A 20,642-nucleotide genomic window follows, 5' to 3' on the forward strand; every position below is an offset into this window, starting at 1 on the left:
CATATGAAGAATTACAAGTGGACACAGACTTCACCATAGATTAGACTAATTATGACTTTTCAGTGTAGACACCAAGCACATTTTTAAGTTATTTGGTCATGCTTGGTGTCACTGCAGATAAATAAATGTGCAGCCATTAGTCAGTAGACCATGCTCAGAGTTTGGCTGGCGCAGCAGCTGGCCGTACACGTCTAATCAGTCTGTTAGTCATTTCCAGGGGCTGCTCTTACTTAAGATAAGATAAGATAAGATAAGATAGAACTTTATTAATCCCTCGGGTGGGTTCCTCTGGGAAATTCGACTTCCAAAAAGCACAGCAACGACCGAGACAGAAATAGACCAGTGTTTCCTTTGACTAGTTGAATGCAAGTGCAAAAAATATAAATCCCCAGTGATAACAGCTAAAAAATGATGGCCTCTGAATCCCAGCCAATCCATGAAAACCTTTCATCAAATCCCAGCAGCCCTGAGCCATGCAGACTGGATTGCTGCATTTCCTTTTAGTGCGGATTTTATCGTGTAGTAGAGGGCAGTATGCAGCAGCTGGTTGCTTACTGAGAGATGCTCCAAGGCACCAATAGTACAGTCAAATACATTTATTACAGCAGCAAAAGAAATGAAACAAGATGCCAAGAACACCTGGAACAACAGTTACAGTGAAAACAGATATAAAAACAAACGCACTTATTCAGATTGTTTCACTCACGAGGAGACACGTAAATGACCAACTTACCTGCAACTGCAATGCAAGGGTGAAGAAATACAATTATGCACCATGTGTATTTGTATTTGTTCATTTGTACTGGTGAATTGTTGATTCTTGATCTGCATTGTTCAAGCTAGGTTCCGTTTGAAGAAATTGCATGTTTTGCATGCAAATTTGTGACCCTATACCATCAGCTCTGCTGCCAGAGTATAAAAAAATAGGTTAAGCATCTTTAAAGGCTTGGGAGGAAAAACACACTGAATATGAGCGCCATGTATTGCTCATAAGCAATACACACATGCAGAACACTGCCTATATAGTTAGTTTCCATCTGAAACATTTCAATAATACTAAACTAATTTAATTAGCTTACTAGCATCTCATGCCATCTGCTTGTATTTTAGCAGCTGCTGAAGGTAGAATGACACCTGATCCAAAGTAGCTAAGTGCTTTAAAAACTAAACTGCCTCCCATAAGATGTGTTCATTAGAACTAAATGAAATTATTTAGTGACCAGATACGAACATTTCAGAGGTTTCCTCCAAATGCTGCCAAATCGCAAAGAAAGGCAACATTAGCAGTGCTTTTAGCTTTCTCATAGTGAGCAGTAAAGACAGCAAGGGAAGGAGAGTTATGTCTGACACAAGCACCCAAGTGTCCACTTTTATCCACCAGCAATCACAATATATCTCCACTACAATGGAGCATTGCTTGTCTGGTATCAAGGGATATATGTCAAGGAGACTAATTTGCTTTTATAATATCCCCATTTAACACTAGCACTAACAGTTCCATATGGGACAAATATTTATAACTCTAAATGCACCTACAGTCATAAATGTGCCACTGTTATTATTAATAATCTATGAACAAATTATCCGGTTCACACCCTGCAAAAAGGCAACTAGCCTGTGGTATTATAAGGATAAAGTGTGTTGTTGTTGTGTTCTAACCACAGCACAGACAGGAGAACCAAGAAGTTGTGGCGTATAGTTGCAAAGGGGAAAAAAAAGGTGAAGAAATAAACTTGCAGTGTTAAAGTAAACACAAAGGAGGGATCTAATAAACCACAGTAACAGTTTGCACTGTGCATAATGTTAAACAGTTAGTCTAATTAAGGAATTAGAAGTCGATGGACCATGCTCAGAGGTTGGCATGTCCCAACTTGGGACAGAATTTGCATGTATTTGAGTCAAGGAGCAAAGCCATGTGTCACACAGGTGTGATGCCTTACCTGGCAGGCTTGATAAAGCAGCTGGTGCTCAAATTTTTTGATGCCGAGGATATTCTGAAACATCTCGTACAGTTGGTCCTTGCTGAGGATCAGCTCGGAAGCCGCGCTGGCAGTCATGCGTTGCTGCGCCTTCCGCGGATCCTCATCGCCACGGTAGATGGTGTCAAACTTGGCCATCCAGGAGCTGAGCACCGTCTCTTTGCTCAGACCGTCGATCTCCGGAAGGCTGCGCACGCGCTTCTCGATGTGCCTCTTGAACACTTCCCTGAAATCGTTGGCTGAGAAGCCACCACTCTGGACCATCTTTGCCACACGGTCACTCTTAAGAAATACCTACATTGTGAAAGACCAGTGTCAATAGTTGCAGCTGAATAGGAAATGGATTTAAAAAAAAATGTTGATCAGTAATTATATGGCAGCTCTGCTGTCACTCTTGGCTTCAAACAGCAAATATCTGTCTTCAACAGCAAAACAAAACCATTAAACTGAATAATAACTTTGGAGTGAAAAATCAGAGCATGTATGCATTTGCTGTGACTCAAGACAGGCATTCTGTGTGCAGCTAATGACAGCCTAACAGGGAGACATCCAGACAAGGCAATATTGTCACTGTGAAGCAATTATCAAAGATGACTGCTTTGTTATTTTGACAGTCAAATTTTGTTCTTAGCATTCATTATGACTCAAAGCAGTGACTACTGTGCTGAAACACCAGAGTGCAGCAGTAAATTACTCGTGACATTTTATTTTTGAAATTCATATGTCCTTATTTTATGAAAATGTGTTTACCATAAATTTTTCTATGACACCAATGATGGCTGAATGACCATATAAGACATCTTGTACCCTACATATGAGTGCAAGAGGGATGCACACTTTCAGGTTTTCAATATTTAATTCTGAACACTTGTTGTGTATTTCACATTAATATTAAATATCACAAAATAAATGAGATTCCTGTTCAGCTGTCACGCCTGTGTCAGTTATCTCCTAATTAACTTCTGCAAAAAGAGTAATTGTGTGTGCGCTTCCTGAGGGTTCCAGTCTCACATTAACGTTTTTCATAATGGCTTGTTTTTCCATCACTAATTTAACACATCCCCCTATATGTAATTCCTTTTGTCCTGTAAGCATTGTAGTAATGACTTTTTCATCTGCAGATTGAATAGTGAGCTTGGAAAAGATGGCTGTGTCAACCACATGCTCTGACTCATAATCTGTGCAGTGAAAAGCTTCAGCCACCATTTTACCACTCAGAATTCAGGCATTTTGACATGGAACAGCAAGAGCGCTGTGCAGTGCTTTTCTGACTTTTTAGATTGAAAGCTACACATTTTAGAGAGAATAATGCGGAATATCCTGCACACACAACAAAAAGCGCTTTTCTTTACAAGAGTGAAAATGTGAACATTTAGAATCATACGAAATGCAGCATATTTGGAAGCATTAAGCGCCTGAGCTTGAATGAAAAGGTTATTACTGTGATTGTGCTGCTATGGCTACGTAGGGTGGGTTGTTAGTACCTCAGAGTAACTCTGCACAGCGTTGATGAATGCCTCATCAGCCACAATTTGTGTGTCTCCATTGAGGAAGGCCTGGAAGCGATCCTTGGTCTGCTGAAGCTGCTGCTTGGTAATCTGTGGAAGCAAGAACAAACAAAGATTGTATCATGAGAAAAAAATGTTTAAACCAAATAATAAAGCCAGTTTTTCATTGTTTACCTCGGTCAGATTCACACAAATCACGGAACAAGCATCGAGCATGCTTCTCGCCATTTTCACCAAATATCTCCTCTTATTCAAATTCATTTCATTTAACTGTATCTCATTCTGTGACTCATTCCTTCAGTCGTAGCCCACAGAATATAAGTGCAAGTGGATTTATGATGTTACACTGAGTGTTTGCTAGCTCCAGCTTTGCATCTACATCCTAAACCCACATTACCTCTAGTGCCTCTGAACAACAGCCAATCATACTCCTTTTTTACCATCACTTATAGATGAAATGCGTTGCCTAATGGCTTCCCCACTTGAAACCTAAACAGTGGAAATCTGCCAAACTAAATAAATCACACACAGCTAAAAAGGTGTGCAATGGTTGCATATTAAACCCCTACAAAACTACTGACTATATTTGTCTCAGCAATCTCTCGAATTTTGCTGATTAGCAGCTAGCAAAGCACGCTAAATTGCAAAACTACAGTCAATATAAAATTGTTTAACATCATCATGTTGACCTATGTAGCATTACAGAATGGCTCACTATAGATTATAAACTTGTTATAACATGTTATAACATCAGTTAAATAAAATTATTCTGAGCTAAAGTACATAACATGGCGTGCTTGTTATCTGTGAACTTCCTGAGATACATCTGTGCACATGAGTAAGATTTTCTCCATCACTTCCTTTTGTTCCAGTTTCGATCTTCATTACAGTCTTGATGTCCATGTATTGATTTCACACATGGTTACTGACTCAGTAATCTAAAGGTCAAGACTGACAGTCTCCCTCTGATAAGTGCCTTCAATCTTACAGTTCAACCTGTTATTATACGGGACCTGCTGGTAATGTGTGTGTCTGCCTGCGTTCAGCAGCACATTGCAAGTGACAGACTTTGGTGTAGGAGTGAGGTGGAAAAGCACCACATATCGTGTGCCTGTGAGGCAATTTCAACACCATCTGTGTGTCCATCATATTACCCCAACCCCGTTTGATAGTGCTCAGAAAGTAATAGCCTCTAAGAATTCACTATTAGAGCCAAGTGCCAGAGTTAGAAAGCTTTAACGTATTCAGGTCAAAATACAAACACCCAGCCAGTCGATACTATCACCAGAGGTTAAAAATGAGATGACCTGTCCAGTAAAAATAATATGGACTGAAACTGGAGGTATCACAAATCATTTCACCAAGACATCTCTTTTACTTTAGGCGATTGTTGTGGTACAGAGGATCTCAGGATGATACATCCACTTAACGTCCAAACAAGTTCCACTTACAACATAAAACGGCACATCTACATCGGGGATCGATACTGCCCCTCTGCTTCAGGTTTCAGATTAATTCATGTTTCCCACAGCTAGATGTGAGATTAAAGAAAAATCTAGGCAATTCCTGCTGTGTTTTAATAAACCATGGCGTTTAAGGAACATCCTAAGGCAAGAGATGTTAATATTAATATTAATATTAACACACTTGTCCATAGTCAGATATTATCCATATCTGAAAGTGAGGTTGAGGATAAAAACATCTGTTTTCACTTGTATAATAAACTGAGTTACTTTAATTTCGAAGATTTAATTCCCTTTATATTTCCTCCCAATAACACATTTCTTATACATTTCAGAAATACCTGCAGAGAAGTCTGACCTCAGTGTCCTGGTTGGCTTTTTTGTGTAGAGTTTGAATTTTCTTCCTGTATCTGGTATAAATCCATATCGGGTTTATACCAGGTTTATACCGGTTATAGCTTCCTCCCACTGTCTAAAGACATGCACGTTAAGTTCCCTGGTGATTCTAAACTGGCTCTAGTTTTCTTTTTATCTGTGTTGGTCCTGTGATAGACTAGTAACCTGTCTAGGTTGTACCCTACCTCTCCTCCTATTACAGGTAGCCTAGAAGCACAATTAAGAAAGTGAATGGATGGATGGAAATTTCCTAAGCAGCTTTCTGTGTAATAAAACTCTAAACAGGAGTGTGGCTCTTCAGACTGAAGTCGCATGCTCAGTAATGATGTACAATGTTTTTCAAAAACAGGCAAAGAAAGCAATGTGAATAATATGTCAAACAGAGAGGAAAATGCATCCTGAGAGATGCTTTTTACTGCTGAGCTTTCAAAAGAGGCAAAAAACAAAGATGAATCAGGCTGACTGAAATGTTTTAGCAAAGCTAACACTTGTAATACTAGCTCTGAGGTCATTCATAGTGTAGCTTGCATAAATAGAGCCAAGCACTGATATATACTCTTTATACTGCAGACTTTGTGCACAACACAAAGTCTGTGTTGTGTAGACCAGAACAGATTTGTGACCATTATGACTGGATATTAATGAGCGTTTGTAATTACAGCTGAAACAATTAGTCAAGGTATCAACTGGCAGAAAATGAATCAGGCAGCTCTTTCAATAATTAATCTGTTCTTTCAGTAATTAAAATGAAATACAGAAAACCTCACTGTTTCTGTCCTCAATAACATGATATGAATGTGAGATATTTCTTTTCAAATATAACATTTAAAAAGGTACCGGAGTAAAAATGACAAAAAGATGGGATATTGTGATTGGAACAGTGGGAGAGCACATTTGTGTTTTACTTGAAGATTTTACCTTGAAAGGTCAAAGCTAATAGTTCTTCCACTGACAGTTTCTTCGGGCTGATCTGAGATCATGTGACAACATAATAAGCTACTAACTCCATTCAAGTTTGCATATGTGGGGAGAAAGCTGAAGCACAGCTTGACTACTGGAAGTATTTGGAGTTTTTTGTGCTTTCATTTATTCCCTCATTGGAGAACCGTGCTGTGTTAATGGATGAAAGAAAATGCCTGCATTTTCATCAGTATTGCCAGACTCCCAAGACATACTTTGCTGCTTTGGTCATATTGATTCTTCTCTGTGGCTCTTATCAAGATTGCAGTGTTACCCAGTGATTCATTCGCTGGCAATGAAGTGGGCATTGGTATTAATCACCGTTCACATATCAATAGAGGAGCCATGCACATGTACAGCAGCTTCATTGCAGTTTAAACTGAGAGTAAATATTTCACTTCGGCCATGTGGATGATAGTTAGGTTGCATAAAACTTCAATAAATTCAGTATTTCAACTTTGTATGACCAAAAGCAGATTTACGTCACAAGATAGGGCACTGGCCACGATGAAGGATTAGCGCTGATAAATTCCCTAATTCCCTGCTAATTTTTCTAGGGAATATTCTTTGTTACTGTGTGCTAGAAAGTCCGTCTACTTTAACTTTGCATAATTTCAGTTTGTATCTAAATGCCCACTGAGTCTCTAACAGAGATTCGCGGTACTAAGTTCCCTCAGGCGCATGTCTTGTAAAACATCAGTGACCTTTAGTCATTCTTCAGTGAGCTTATGGAGTAATTTTCTGTTCTTCTGTTGGTATGTTTCTATTTTGCCACAGTCTGAGTCGGGGTCTCTGCATTTGCTGTGAAATAACTCTTTGTTTTTGTTATTTGGAATTAGGACGTTAATTTTTCATTTGTACACTGTTTTGGTTTTGTACATCATGATGGGGTCAAAGCCTTTACAAGGAAAATGGTAAAAATGCGCTCTGATTTACTGCATCAGAAATACAGTATATCAAATAATGCAAGGGTTGTGCTATACTAATGATCTTGAAAGTCAATATTCGGTATGGCTTACTTTATTCTTCAACACAGCCTGAACCCTCTTAGAGAAGCTTTCTTGTCATTCTTTTAACGAGTCCTTATGAATAGTTCTCCCGGTCACTCAAAGCTCTTTTTTGGGGGAATTTGGCTCCCCTTTGCTCTCTGTCAAGATGATTCCACACTGCTTCAATAATGTTGAGGCTCTGCGGAGGCCGATCCTTGATTGGTTGTGATCCATTGTTTCTGTTGCTGTTGATGTTTTTTATCCAGCTATGCTTGTATTGCAATGCCATTGTGTTTGTTGCTAATCAGATGCTCTCCAATGGCATTACATGATGGACCAAATTCTGAGGGTGCCTTTCTGTGTTCGTAAATTTACTTTTGGCTTCTCTCAGAGCGCATGCTTGTTTTAGCAGATTTATGCTGGATGCTGTTCCTGACGCAGTCCCCAAGGCATTTTGAGTCAGCGTAAACCACTACACTATGGAACCACACTTTTCTGTATTTATATTTTTGACCAGATCCAGATCTGCAGAACCACTGACTTAAAGTCATGACAGAGCCTCCACCGTGTTTTAAGGATGACTGTAGACGGTCACTGTTATACCTCCTCCAAATGTGTTAATAATGATTTAAGCCAAAAAAACTGGATTCATCAGTCCATCAGCCCACTGATTTCCAGTCCAGTCCATTTTTTTCATAGTTTCCCTTCCTGTGGCTGTCAAGAACAGCTGTCCTTCCACTGAGACCATTTCTGATGAGGCTCCAGTGAACAGTAGATGTCTCAGCTAAAGACCCAGATGCATTTCTCAGGTCCTATGTCAGGTCTTTGCTGGATTTTCCTTTCTTTTGTTGAAAGACACAACTTTTAGAAAGTGTGCCTCTGCTGTACATAACTTTTTCATCTTTTGTCTACCAGTTTTCCATTTTCCTTAAACTTTTAAGGATACTGTGCATGATGCTGGGATACGACAATTTTTCAGCTAATCACTCTTTGGGACTGACCTTGTTGTTGTTGTAAAACTATTGAACTGTGTTATCTTTGGCATTTTCCATAGATTCAACTCAGGAAATCAGAGCAAATTATATGTTTTTGTGACAGGTTGCTAGAAACTAAGTGCTAAGTTGTTGTATTTCAGTTGTCTGTTATGCGTAGACACAATACTGGTTCTTCCTTTGAGTTTGGTGCTTTTGTTATGTTTGAATAATTCATAGCTCAGAGTGAAACGGCTTATCAAACAAACAAAAGTTCTCTAAAACTGATAAATAAATAAGAGAAAAGCTGTCAAAAAGATCTTCAGAAAATCTGGAAAAATCTTGCTCAAAACCACTTTCAAAAATTGCAATAAAAACAGATTAAAAAACCCAGTCTTTCTGTTTTTGATTCTTCGTGTACATTGGTTTTATCTTAAAAACTGTGATCAACATGCATTCTAATCAGGACATTTTACATTTAGAAAACTGAACATCTAATGGTAGCAAATGACCTCAACTGTAGTTGCCATTTTTGCATGATATTTAAAATTGAAAAAAATAAATGTACCTGTACTACTCTAAATGTATGAGATCTAATCTTAAACCATCAAAGGGAAGTGTAAATTAATTTAAGGTTTTATAAATATGTGCAAAACTAAAACAATGGACATTGTTGAGATTAAATGTTGTATCCGAGATCCTGAATGTAATCTGAAGTACAGTAAGTTGGATAACACCTGATTCACAGTAAATTTTCAGTACACAGTACATTATGATTGGATTCATATAGATATTTGTATCTCTTTGACTGAATCAACATGTCATCAGCTTGTGATGTATACTGTATCCACTGTCTGCGGTGGAGTAATTAGCTAATTGAATGTGGTGCACTGTACTGTAGCTTGTGTAGTTTAGCACGATAAGGACTTTGCTTTGCTGACTCACACTTGAGCTCCTTAAAGTTATATAATGTCAGGGGAGGGGGAAGTTAAATTAGGCTGCTTTCCCAAATTAAATGGCAGCAAAATAAATGAACAGTTTTCTGTGTTGGGCAGAAGTAAAACAGATGTGTAATCGATTCATTAAAACGAAATAAAATATTTAAAAAGAAAACATACAATTACACATCTGTATATCAATAGAGATAAAAAAAAATGTAAACTTTACATTTGTGAAATCTAATGTAAAAATTGGAGAAAGGGTGTTATATAAACTCAGTTCTATTGTTTGCCGCTGTTTGCCCTGTCTCAATGCTTGGTTTTTTAGCAAATATGTTATCAGTGGCTGCTATCACCAGACAAGGTTATTCATGTTGTAGATGACACCACCAGCCCACATCTGAGTAAACAGCAAACAAGGGTACAGGAGCAAGTACTGCATGACAGCTGCACAAAATCTACCAACAGCAGGCTTCATCAAACACAAAACACCAACACTGCGTAGCGACTATGGTCACAAAACTACAATTATACAAAGACACATCCACAAGCTATTATCCTGGAACCAGACATGCACTCGTAGATTTGTTCTGAAGTCACATGCACACACAGCATTTTGTGAGTAAATACCACTCCGCTGGGTTAGCAAACAGCCAGGTGCAGACTCCACAGACAGAGCCTGACACACAGCAAACAGGGATAAAACAAGAGGCTCCGGTTCTGTATAACTAGCCTTCACGGTGTTGTCATATTCGGGAGCTGTGGAGCTGCTGATATATTCAGAAAAACACTGTTTTCACAACCAGCAAAGCCCCTTCTAGTAAGTGTCATCCATTACCACACACCACCATCTCACAGGCAGCAGTCTGTTCTGCTGGTTCTTCATTTTGCTCATTCGCTTGATGAAAATAATCGCTTAGCAGAAGCGAACGTAAAACCACATGAATATGAACACTCACAAATTAAGAACACCAAACTCAAATTCTCTTTGACAGATTTTGATGAAATTCATCTGTTGACCTGTAATTAAATGCACATGTGTTGTACTCCTCGATCACTTTAGAAATGTGTGGTAATGTACGTACGAAATATGATAAACAAGAGCCACAGATTCTGTTGAATTTTGGAGAAACGAATGACGGAGGCCTGAACTAAATCTATAGTTAAATTGGAAACTGGAAGAAAGTGACTTTGGAGCATGCTCCCAGAACTTAAAATACACAAACACAAATATGTTAACACAAATAGGCAATTAAGCAAAGATTTGATATTGTTTTTTCTTTGTTTTTGTCACGGTCCTGGGTCGGTGACCCAGTGTTTTGAGTTTCTTGTGTCTCTGAGTTTTTGTATTATGATCATAGTTCTCTTTCTTGCCCCAGTTTATTCTTTAGTCTAGTGTCTTAGTTTGGCTTTCTTGTATTCTCTTTAGTTTTCTGAGTATTTAGTTAGCCGCTGTTATTGTTCTCTGTGTTTCTTAGTTGCTCTGTCTCCCCTAGTCAAGTCTGCGTCTATGTTACATTTCCTGTTTTACTTTGAAGATCTGTGTCCTACATGAATGTATTGAGTTTCGCTTCCCTTGGGTCTTGTTATGTCCGATTTCTCCCAGCTGTGCTCCCCTTCTGTGTCTCATTCCCCTCATTATTTCCCAGTGTATTTAAGACCTGCGTTTCCCTGTGTCAGTGTTGCGATCTCCCTCATTCATGGCTGTGTGTTTCTCTGTGTAATATGTTATAGTTTCCAGTTTAGTCTGTATAGTTTTTCTCTCCAGCAATAAAGCTGTGTTTTGAGTTCATTCCTGCCTCTGTGAGCTTGCGTTTGGGTCCTCATCCTGCCTGCACACAGCCGCAACCATGACAGTTTTGTATTAAAGGGCTACACACTGCAGTACCACTGCATTACTTTATACCGTAGAGCACACGAAGCTGACTGTGAATCAGTAACTCCATTCCTGGTGCATTACTCTCATTAAGAGTCTGCAACCACCCTCCCATCACAAATCACTTACTGTCTTCCTTTGTAATTTCTCCGACTTTCTCTCTTCGTTCCCTCCTTTTAGCTTTCAAAGGTGATTATCTCACAAGAGTCTTGTTTGATGTTCAATAAGGTTTGTTTTGTGGGTTTTCACCAATAGAAAGCGGCACGAGATGTGTTGAAAAAAAAGATCACACAGACTGAATTAATCAGGCTTTTGAAAAACTTTTGTAGAATTAGTGATAGGAAAGATCAGCGCGCATCCAATATTTATTGGCTGGGAAGGCTTAACAGTCTTCACCAATAAAAGGTTGTAGACTCAGCGTTAATCCATGTCCTGAGAGATGTTTTAACAGTTTCTCACTATGTTTAAGTCTGTTTTTTATGTTGTCTTACTGCTTGATGACACCCCCTGTGTTACTTTACATCAATATCACAGAAGAATGCCTCTGAAAGAGTATAAAGTTTGAGCTTCGTTAAGGAGGGAACCATTAAAGCACTGGTTGCATGAACATGTGACAATAAACTCAGAGTATCTACCTGACATACCGCCTCATGCCTGCTCCAGGCTGCTGTTTGTGCTCTTTGTGCCTCAGTGGAGAGTGGGAAAGAGAGACTCATAGGAGAGGTGCAGTAATGGCCCTGCTATAGCTCTTCTGTCTTTAATGTGGAAAATCACCACTAGTAATCTCTCTCTCAGTATCTCTCCTTGTTGTCCTTTTTACTCATACCTGTGTAATTTTCCCTTTGAAGCAATGTTACACAGGGTTCAGCATAACAGCACACATTTGCACCAACAAACTCTTGAGCCCTAAATAACCACCAACAGCCGCCTGAGTTCTCTTAGGGGACTCAACAATGATCAGAAAGTGTGATGACATGCAGCCGCACATAGTATCCATCAAAAGACTCACAAAAGTTCTCTTAGAGTGATTATAACTTCCATAACGCATAATCAGAGTCCCATAATTATGAGACAACTGTCTTGTAATTATGTCACAATTACAGTATAAGAAAAAAGTATGCGATTATATCCAGAAATAGGAAGATGTTACAATAGCTGATTTAGTTTCGATTTGCTTTCCTTTACATGACATGTCATTATGAATAGCCCTTTAACCTTGCACGTTTTCAAGGTTAAAGGAGTGTTTTGTCAAACGTGCAGACCTGTTTTGATCTCGCTCTAGCAGGCTACCAATCTCAGAATGAATTCTCCATCTCTGCAAAGTTTGACAGGCATTATAAATGCTGCAACTGCTGCAGTGTAAATGTCAACATTTGGCACAAAGTACAAATGGATCCCTGCTGTTTTCTTCCACTACACTTCCAATAAAATGGTCTTTGCTTACAGGAAGCATGTTGATCAGGGCTCAGACAGTTTGTTGATTAATCACATAGTCAACTGATGTAACAGCAAATGGGAACATTTCAGCATTTCGTTGATCATTAATCAATTTTCAAACAAAAATGTAAACAAAAATAACTTCAAAGTCAAATTTTCTGACTGATAAAAAGTGAGCTTGTGCCTGTTGTTGTGAACTTACATGAGAATACATTGAATAAATACAGCTTTGCCCTGCTTTTTGCTTATTATAGACCAAAATGATTAAATACATAAAACTAAAGCAGTAGCAGTTTTAATTATGGTAAGCTCAGTAAAAAAAAAAACTTGTATACCAGTAAAAATGATAAATGAAATGCCGCTTTAGAATTGCTAATGTTTGGTCTTCTCTCAATAAGCCGACCCTTATTTTTGCACTAGTTTTTTCCAGTAAGGCGAATGTGCAATACTGGGAGCAGGAATGAAAACTTATGCAGCAATTAAACAATCCTGCTTAATTTGTCTCCATGCATGAATGCAGTGTTGGGACACAGCAGCTATTCTCAGCCAGACAAATCTTGCCTCACATCACACTGATGGTTAACATTCGTTGGCACAAATGTATCTGTTGCTTTGAAAGGCCAACAAGAATTCATAGCCCGGGTGAGGACACACGAGACTATAATTAACAAGCACATCCTGTATTTTGAGAGCCATTGAAGGAGATAAAATACTACGTGGGATATTGCTTTTAAGCCAGATCACGCTCACGTCTTCCCACCTATGTGGAATAATCCCTCACATGATGCCATCCATACCAGCTTTAAACTCCCATGCATTTACATGCCAGGACTCTGTGCTCTAACATTTGCATTTTGGTAGCCTGTTTTTTGAGCACATGGCACATGTCATGTGAGCATCACACCAAAATGTTGGATTATTACTAGAGCACATATTATTCAATTTGATCCCTATTTCTTGCCTTCAAAGTACAGCGCTGTTAGGAAAAGACATTGTTAGTATTCTGACAAATAAGATCTAAGCTTCCCTCCTTCGTTATGTCCCCATAGAGAGGATGTTTAATTTGAGAAGCTGTGATAATTTACACGTGGCTGCACAGATCGTGGGTGAGGGGGTATTTCGCCTGCTGCTTTTCAGCTGTCACCCCTTCTGAATTCACTTGCTTATCCGCACCGTCAATAAACACCTTTATTCTCCTATACTAGCGGTGCTAAAACATGCTACCAAGACTGCTGCTTAATGGGAGAGAACAATTTTTCCTATTATCAGCTCTCAAGCGCTGACTGACATGTTTTATTTTCAGCTCAATGCTTGACTTTGCCATTGACAGCGAAGCTTCTTTTATTGTCGAAGGATGTCTTTTTTTAATTTCAAGCAGAACACCATTCAGCGATCTTACATAATAATGCAAATGATTTCAGTGCCATACTTCAGCTCTCCATTTAGTGCCACTGTGTTTTGCACATATGACTGAATGTCTTATGAATATATTGAGGTTTGTCAGTTCACTCTGAGTTGTTTATATCTACATATTCACCATTCAGATAATCTGGTGTCTTTTGGTAGAAATAGAAGGCAATAGGGGCAATATACATGCCACTGAGTAAAGAGATGAATGCACACTACACAGTGCAGTTTTTAAAACCGTGCAGTAGTCACTTGAATCGTGAATATTACAATAATTATCCAATAAACAAATGTAGCAGCTGTCAATAGCAATGATAAACATTGAATGTCTATGCAAACACCCTGACCGCTACCAGTGTTATTGTTTCGATATTGATAATCTCCTGTCTTTTGCCAAAGTTAGAGTAAACTAAAAACTGAAAGTCAGTGTGATTAAGTGGATTTAGTTAACAAAAATAAAACATTACCATACTTTAAAGAAACAAATAGCAGCTGAAATTGTATATAATTTGTATTTACACAGCTAACAGCAGCTGCTATTAATACAGGAACGTCTGCATGGCAGTAAATCAACTGCTTTCACAAAGTGTTTGCGTTGTTATACCAATTCTTAACATATTCAGTCTGGCCCCTAAACAAATGAAAGATTAAACCTCAGAAATGATAACAATCGAAACGAAAATGAAACACTGAGAAATATAAACTGAAAGGGGCAAAATTGATGCTTTTGTTCAAAAGCACCAATGAAAAAAATTAGATGTTCATTTAGACAGATCTGCAATCTGTGAGCCAAGTGCAACGTTACAATCATCTTTTTCACTCATTGAAAAGTTGTTCACAGTGGAACTCCCACAGTTCTCTGCAAACACTTGTGTGGCAAACATCGGTTTGCACTTCAGTCTAATTCAAATTCACATCACAAACCCTGCTGTACAATTCACAGCCCCTCTCCCTCACAGTATAAATGGCATACTGTATAGTATTAAAATGCTGAGCCAGAAGGAACTCTATTAAGTGAACCTGCTGGCAGATGAACTGATTAGGTCAGATTATCTTCAAGGGAATCACACTTTGTAATTCTGACATGGACAGTTACTCACTTTGGAAAATCAACATAAACTGCGATCTATAAAAGCAAATGGTCTTGGTTTGATTAATCAGACTGCAAACATTTTATTCTCCTTGGCTACATTTTTGAATCAAAGCAGAATTTCGTTCCTGCTTGTTTCTTGTGCTTTGAGCTGTACACATCAACAAGTTAAGCTCTCATTGACACATTTGGTAGGTGTTCCTTTAACAAACATTTAGTGGCAGTCCAATTAAATACCAAACACTTGTTACATAATATTTACATTTTCTGAATAAAGTCAAACTGACCAACCAAACAAGCTGACAACCATCAGATCAACATTGCTAGCCATTAAAAACAGTCATATTTTTCTAAACCTATACATTTCTTTTTGCATTATACTTTGAAAACAAAATGCAAAATTGTGATTTTACTGTATTGCCAACATGTCTTTAGAATAGAATAGAATAGAATAGAATAGAATAGAATAGAATAATCCTTTAATTGTCCCACAAGGGGAAATTTGGTATTTTGTATTTTATTTATTTAACTCCTCTGTGTGTGCAGTTTATTCCCATTGAATGAAAGAGGTTTTTGCCCTCTGGGACCATCACAATGATGCTAAAATTTCATAAATTGTACCAACGCAATCTGTCTGTAACCTCAATACTCAACACATTCGCTGTGTGGGTCACAAGATACTTAGCCTTTTAAGCAAACACATGTGTCACCACTCAGTCATGCACATACACCCAAGCTAGCAGTGAGCAGGAACAAACTGCTGTTTTTTTAAGACGTTGTTCAGACTGTACTGTAAGATTTACTTTTTATACCCTGAAAAAGAGTCACCTTCCTGTTCCTGCCCTGTTGGCTTATCTTCCACAAGGTTATGGCAACATATTTCAAGAAGCAGCAGTGGAGCTTGCACAGTCTACAGCCTGGCCTGTTTCTCTGTGATAGCCCATCACTGCTGTTTGTGTGCCAGAGCTTCTAATAACGGATTATCATGGAGCTGCTCCACATGTTTTGCTGAGGCCTTTAAGTCTTTTCATTACAGAAATTGCTTCATCATTTTTCTGTGACTAATCTATAATAGCTAAAATTGTAATAGGGCACATATTAGATTGTGCTGCCAACACTGTGAGGAATTACCTTAATAAATTATTGTCTATGGACATCTGAGGAGCCCACATTCACATGAGGTTCATGGCTAAGATGAATCCATAGAAATGTAATTAGACAAATGTTAAATATTCTTTTTGTGTGATAAATTATTTCTCCATATCCACCCAAGACAGAAATATAATTAAAAGACAGTGAACTGATGACTACTGTCTAACTCCATGATGTTATAAATGCACACAACTGCCTCAAAATAATCAACGTAGATGTTGGTGCTCACCATTTTGTTAACAGTTCTGTGTTATAAGCCATGCTCATCAAGTGATTGGATTGAACCAATTCACTGTGCCTAAAATTGAGATTTTTTTTTTTCAATTATTTTAATGTGTGATTTTTATCCATGTTTGGATCAAATCAGAAACACCAGCTAGACTGTGGGCAGACAGACACACTCTGAGTTCCTGGTTTGATTGTTTGTTCGGATATTCACTCACCCACAACTGAGAATTGTGGCTGCCTGAGCAACCAGATATGAAAGTGCATTACTAGGCGTGCATTAGACTATCAGTAACCTACGCTCAACAGACTACAAACAAACAAATGGACGGAAACACTGCAGTTTATGCCTCCTACATGGACTTGTGCATGAGTCAGCAGAAAATTCAGACCATATGGCTTAACAGTGACCAGAGGAAGACAAGTTGTCTGCATGTTAAATGAAAGCAGCACTTATAAATGCATATTTCCATAGTAGTATTCATGGTGTTAAAATGAATGAGCGACCAAAATGAATGACTCTTCTGAAAGCCTCCTGACCACAGTGAGTAACAAAGAACTTCTTCCTTCTGAGGAGAGATTTAGGAACCTGATACTGTCATGCAATGTGATGACAAGGTTTCAGTATTCAAGCAGTTCTATATAAAACATGCTGATCCATACAGAGGCTTCTTAATTCATAACTGACAGGTCAGTCAAACAGATAGTCTGCATACAGCAAAGGAAATATACAAGGGGCATTATCCTAACTTACAATCAGTTGAACGTTCCCCTTAGCACAGTAGGCCTGTGCATGGTGACTTTGACAGTAAGGACAGCATGACCCAAAACTGGCATCAACAACAGTGGACCAACATAGCAGCCTGAGAAGCCAGGGTGTTGGCCCTGTCCTTTACAGTAGCTAAGGTATATAAATCTTATAAGATAAATGTCCTGTTAAAATAATAATAATAATAATAATAATAATAATAATAATAATAATAATAATAAATAGTAAAAGGTTAAAAATGTGTCAACGTTGAAAATGTTTTAATGCAATTAATTTTCTACAGGCCACTGAGAGGAGCAAAGCTCATCTTCAGAGAAGAGAGGCCATTAAGCTACCCTCCTCAAGAGGTCTGTGCCTAAAAGTCACCTTGGGAGGCCAAATTGACGGGATAAGTGATGGCGCAAACGGGTTGGGATTGGGTATCCGCCAAGCAGGCAGGACAGAGCAATATACAGCTGCATATCTAATTGACATCGGGAGTTCGGTAAAAATGTAGGCCAACAAGGGCAATGACACTGTCCTGTTGTGACTTGCCATCCACCATCTCCTGAACGCCCTTTCACTTAATGGGCTTGCTGGGCTGTAGGGCTGCTTTCATCTACGAGCTAGAGTGCTGGAGGAACATGGACTGCACTCAGCCTGCAGCTCTGCAGCACCACGAGTCCCCTTCACTACCAGAAGCTCGAAGCACCTTTATATGCTCCTGTCATGCTCCATGAATTCAACATTTTGCGTCAAACAAACAAACGGTGCTTTCACTGGCACCTTGCTGTCTCCATGCGCTTTCGGATAGGGCCTAGTGGCCAGACCTGTACTCTGGTTTATGTAGGTCATCAATGACAACATCTGCGATATGAAAGGAGGTATTTCGTCATCATGTGGCTATCAGTTATGCCTTTGCACCGGGTGCTCTTACCTTCTGCTGCCGCCTTGCCATATCTGTGGGCTGTTTTGCATTGAACGGGTAAGCGATGCATCGCATGACAAAAACATATAGCTGCAGCTTCTTTTTGCGGTCTTCTTCCTCTCTGTGCAGCTTCTCCAGATCCTCCTTCTCCTCGCTGACGGCCGAGGGGCTCGGGCTAGTAGGACGGGCACTGCTGCGGCTGCTGCTGGGCGCTAGTCCACCCGAGCTCTCGCTGGTCCTGCTCGGGGAGATGCGGGATCCGGCCTGAGGAGCCATTGCCTCTTTGCTTTCCTCCTCCACTATCCCATCAGATTCCTCCTCGCTGGACGACGGATCTAACATCTTGCACTAGAAGTGGTGCGCCTATACAGAAATCCGAACCTACTAACTGAGTTTGTTTGGGTTTTTTTTAAATTGTTTTAAATATATATATATATGTATATATCCCCAGATGATGGCCGAGCCGCTGTCTTACCCGTGCATAGATATAATGCAGGATGTGCCTGAAGTCGAGTTAGGGATAGGCCCTGGTTGTACTCGCTGGCTGAGGGATGTCAGCTGTATACGAGTAATGCTGGAAGAGCTATAGTCTGCTTCACACTGACCATTCTCCGCCTGCGCCGAGCACTCGTCGGTGCTTACGTATTTTCGGTATTTTATTGGCCAGTCGCTGCTGCGGATGTGAGAGGGGGAGGTGAGAAGAGTCGGAGAGGAGGGGTGGAGGGATTGTAGTGTAGGGATTGTGAGGGGACGAGATCGGCTTTTTCCCTCCCCCTTTCCTTTTTTTTCGGTGAAAGCGGGAGATGGCCTCTTCCTTCCTGCCAACCCGGTCGACCGGAGCTGGCCGTGGTCCTGAACTCGCACTCTAAGCAAAGATCCGAGTCTGAAGCGCGCGCGGCTCCGCGTTTAGTGTAGCCCCTCATAACTTCAAGCAGTGGCACACCTAAGATGGCTGCCACCGGATTTCTCTGATATTGTCACTGACTGAAATGGGGAACATTATGAAGTGCACGGGCCGCGCACGGGATGCAGAACAGCGGGTGTAAAATGCCGTGTGCTGTCGAAGGGTGGGGTTGCAACACGGAGCGACCTCTCTGAAGCTACACAAATTAATTGTTACAGCGCGTGCTGGCATCCCTTGTCAGGAAATCTCACCACACAAGCGTTTCTTCTACTAAACAGGAATTAATTATTCAAGCTGAACAGAATCCCCCAGGTGTCTGACTCACTGTTAGTTACTGGGCCAGTGTGAATATGCTGCATAACGCGTTGATCTTTAATGTGAATCGGACTTTAAAAGAGAACAAAAACAAAAACACCGTTTTGGCTGTGTTACAGTACAGATGTGTTGTAGTAAGTCGTTTCGTGCAACACTAATCTGTGATGTTCTGCCAGAGCTTAGCACACGAAAAGTCACGTGATACTTTAAATCCTGCAGACACTACAATACTGGAAGCACAGTCCGACCGTATTTATATGACACGTGGCTTGCTCTCCTCGTGAAGTGCATTTTTCTTAATAAAAAAAAGGGAAAAAAGGACATTTTTATTCCCTTCATCCGTCCTCCATGCAATATTTATAGCAGCCCCCCCAAAGAAACCCTACCCCAGTCCAGTACTCACAGCATTAGCTTTAAATACTGAGGCTCAGAGTATTGACATTTTGTTGATAATTATAGTAACTCCAGTGAGACAGTTTTCCTGAGTGTGAGACTGAGATGTGCTTGTTTGACCTGTTAATCCTGACTGGAACTACAAACTCTCAAATAAAATGCTTCAATTTGCCTTCACTGCAGTGTCTTACAGTCTTTTATGGTAGTACTTAACATAGACCTGTACTGATAACTCTGAAGCAGTTTAACAAAAAAAAATTGTTTCCTGTACAGATTTTAAAGCTTTCGATTTCACTGTAAGCAGAGCAGAAAGGAATGGTTATCATCCCCCAGTCTTTTAGATCTTACTCTGTGCAAAGTCTACTTAATATTCGTCTTCAATATAGCAACAAGCAAAAATAGATTTCATGGAAAGGCTCTGTTAAAGTAAAAGAAGAGGACATATTTGCTTATATGTTCCTTGACTCATGGTGTAATTTCTGAACATTCACCCCATAGTTCTTCTAAATTCAGGGTGTTTTCGGTAGCTAAAAATACTTGCTGGTTCCTAAGATCCTTACTCCCTTGTAAGTATTGGGAGCTGTTCTACTTGTGCTGTGGAACAAGGAAGTAAAAACTAGCAGCCTTAAAGTAAAGGATAAATGAATTATACGTCAAGAATTTTAAAAAATAAAGTACAAAGACAAAGACAAAATTTTTGTGGTAACGAAAAAAACAATATGGACAAAAGTATTGGACCACATCTCTTACTCAGAATGCCAAATTTGATGACTAAGACATAATGGGTCATTCTAAAGACTTAAATAAATTTGAGCATGTTACTTTAATAGGATGCCACTGATGCAACAAGTTAGCTTGTGAAATTTCTACCCTACTAGATATTCCATCATCAAATGTAAGTGGTGTTATTGCAAAGGAGTAAGTGTTTAGAAACCACAGCAACTCAGGCAGTAAAGTTACAAA

At 39.4% G+C, this 20,642-nt stretch overlaps 1 protein-coding gene across 8 annotated transcripts in view; it reads right to left on the bottom strand.

Moving 5' to 3' along the window:
- LOC146632460 (calcium-dependent secretion activator 1-like) overlaps positions 1 to 18,409 on the bottom strand; it is a 64,981-nt gene extending 46,572 nt beyond the window's left edge. For all 8 annotated transcript variants that reach the window (XM_085354407.1, XM_085354406.1, XM_085354405.1 and 5 more), the window contains exons 1-3: positions 18,077 to 18,409; positions 3,464 to 3,577; positions 1,941 to 2,273 (exon numbers count right to left, since the gene is read on the bottom strand). In XM_085354407.1, the coding sequence (XP_085210533.1) occupies positions 1,941 to 2,273; positions 3,464 to 3,577; positions 18,077 to 18,409 (780 nt within the window). The remainder of the gene's footprint in view (positions 1 to 1,940; positions 2,274 to 3,463; positions 3,578 to 18,076) is intronic.
- Between the last annotated feature and the right edge of the window lie 2,233 nt (positions 18,410 to 20,642).

This window comes from Diplotaxodon limnothrissa, linkage group LG5 (genome assembly GCF_057381915.1).
Source record: "Diplotaxodon limnothrissa isolate DT_005_m linkage group LG5, D_limnothrissa_male_GT1.1, whole genome shotgun sequence".
NCBI classification, from domain to species: domain Eukaryota; kingdom Metazoa; phylum Chordata; class Actinopteri; order Cichliformes; family Cichlidae; genus Diplotaxodon; species Diplotaxodon limnothrissa.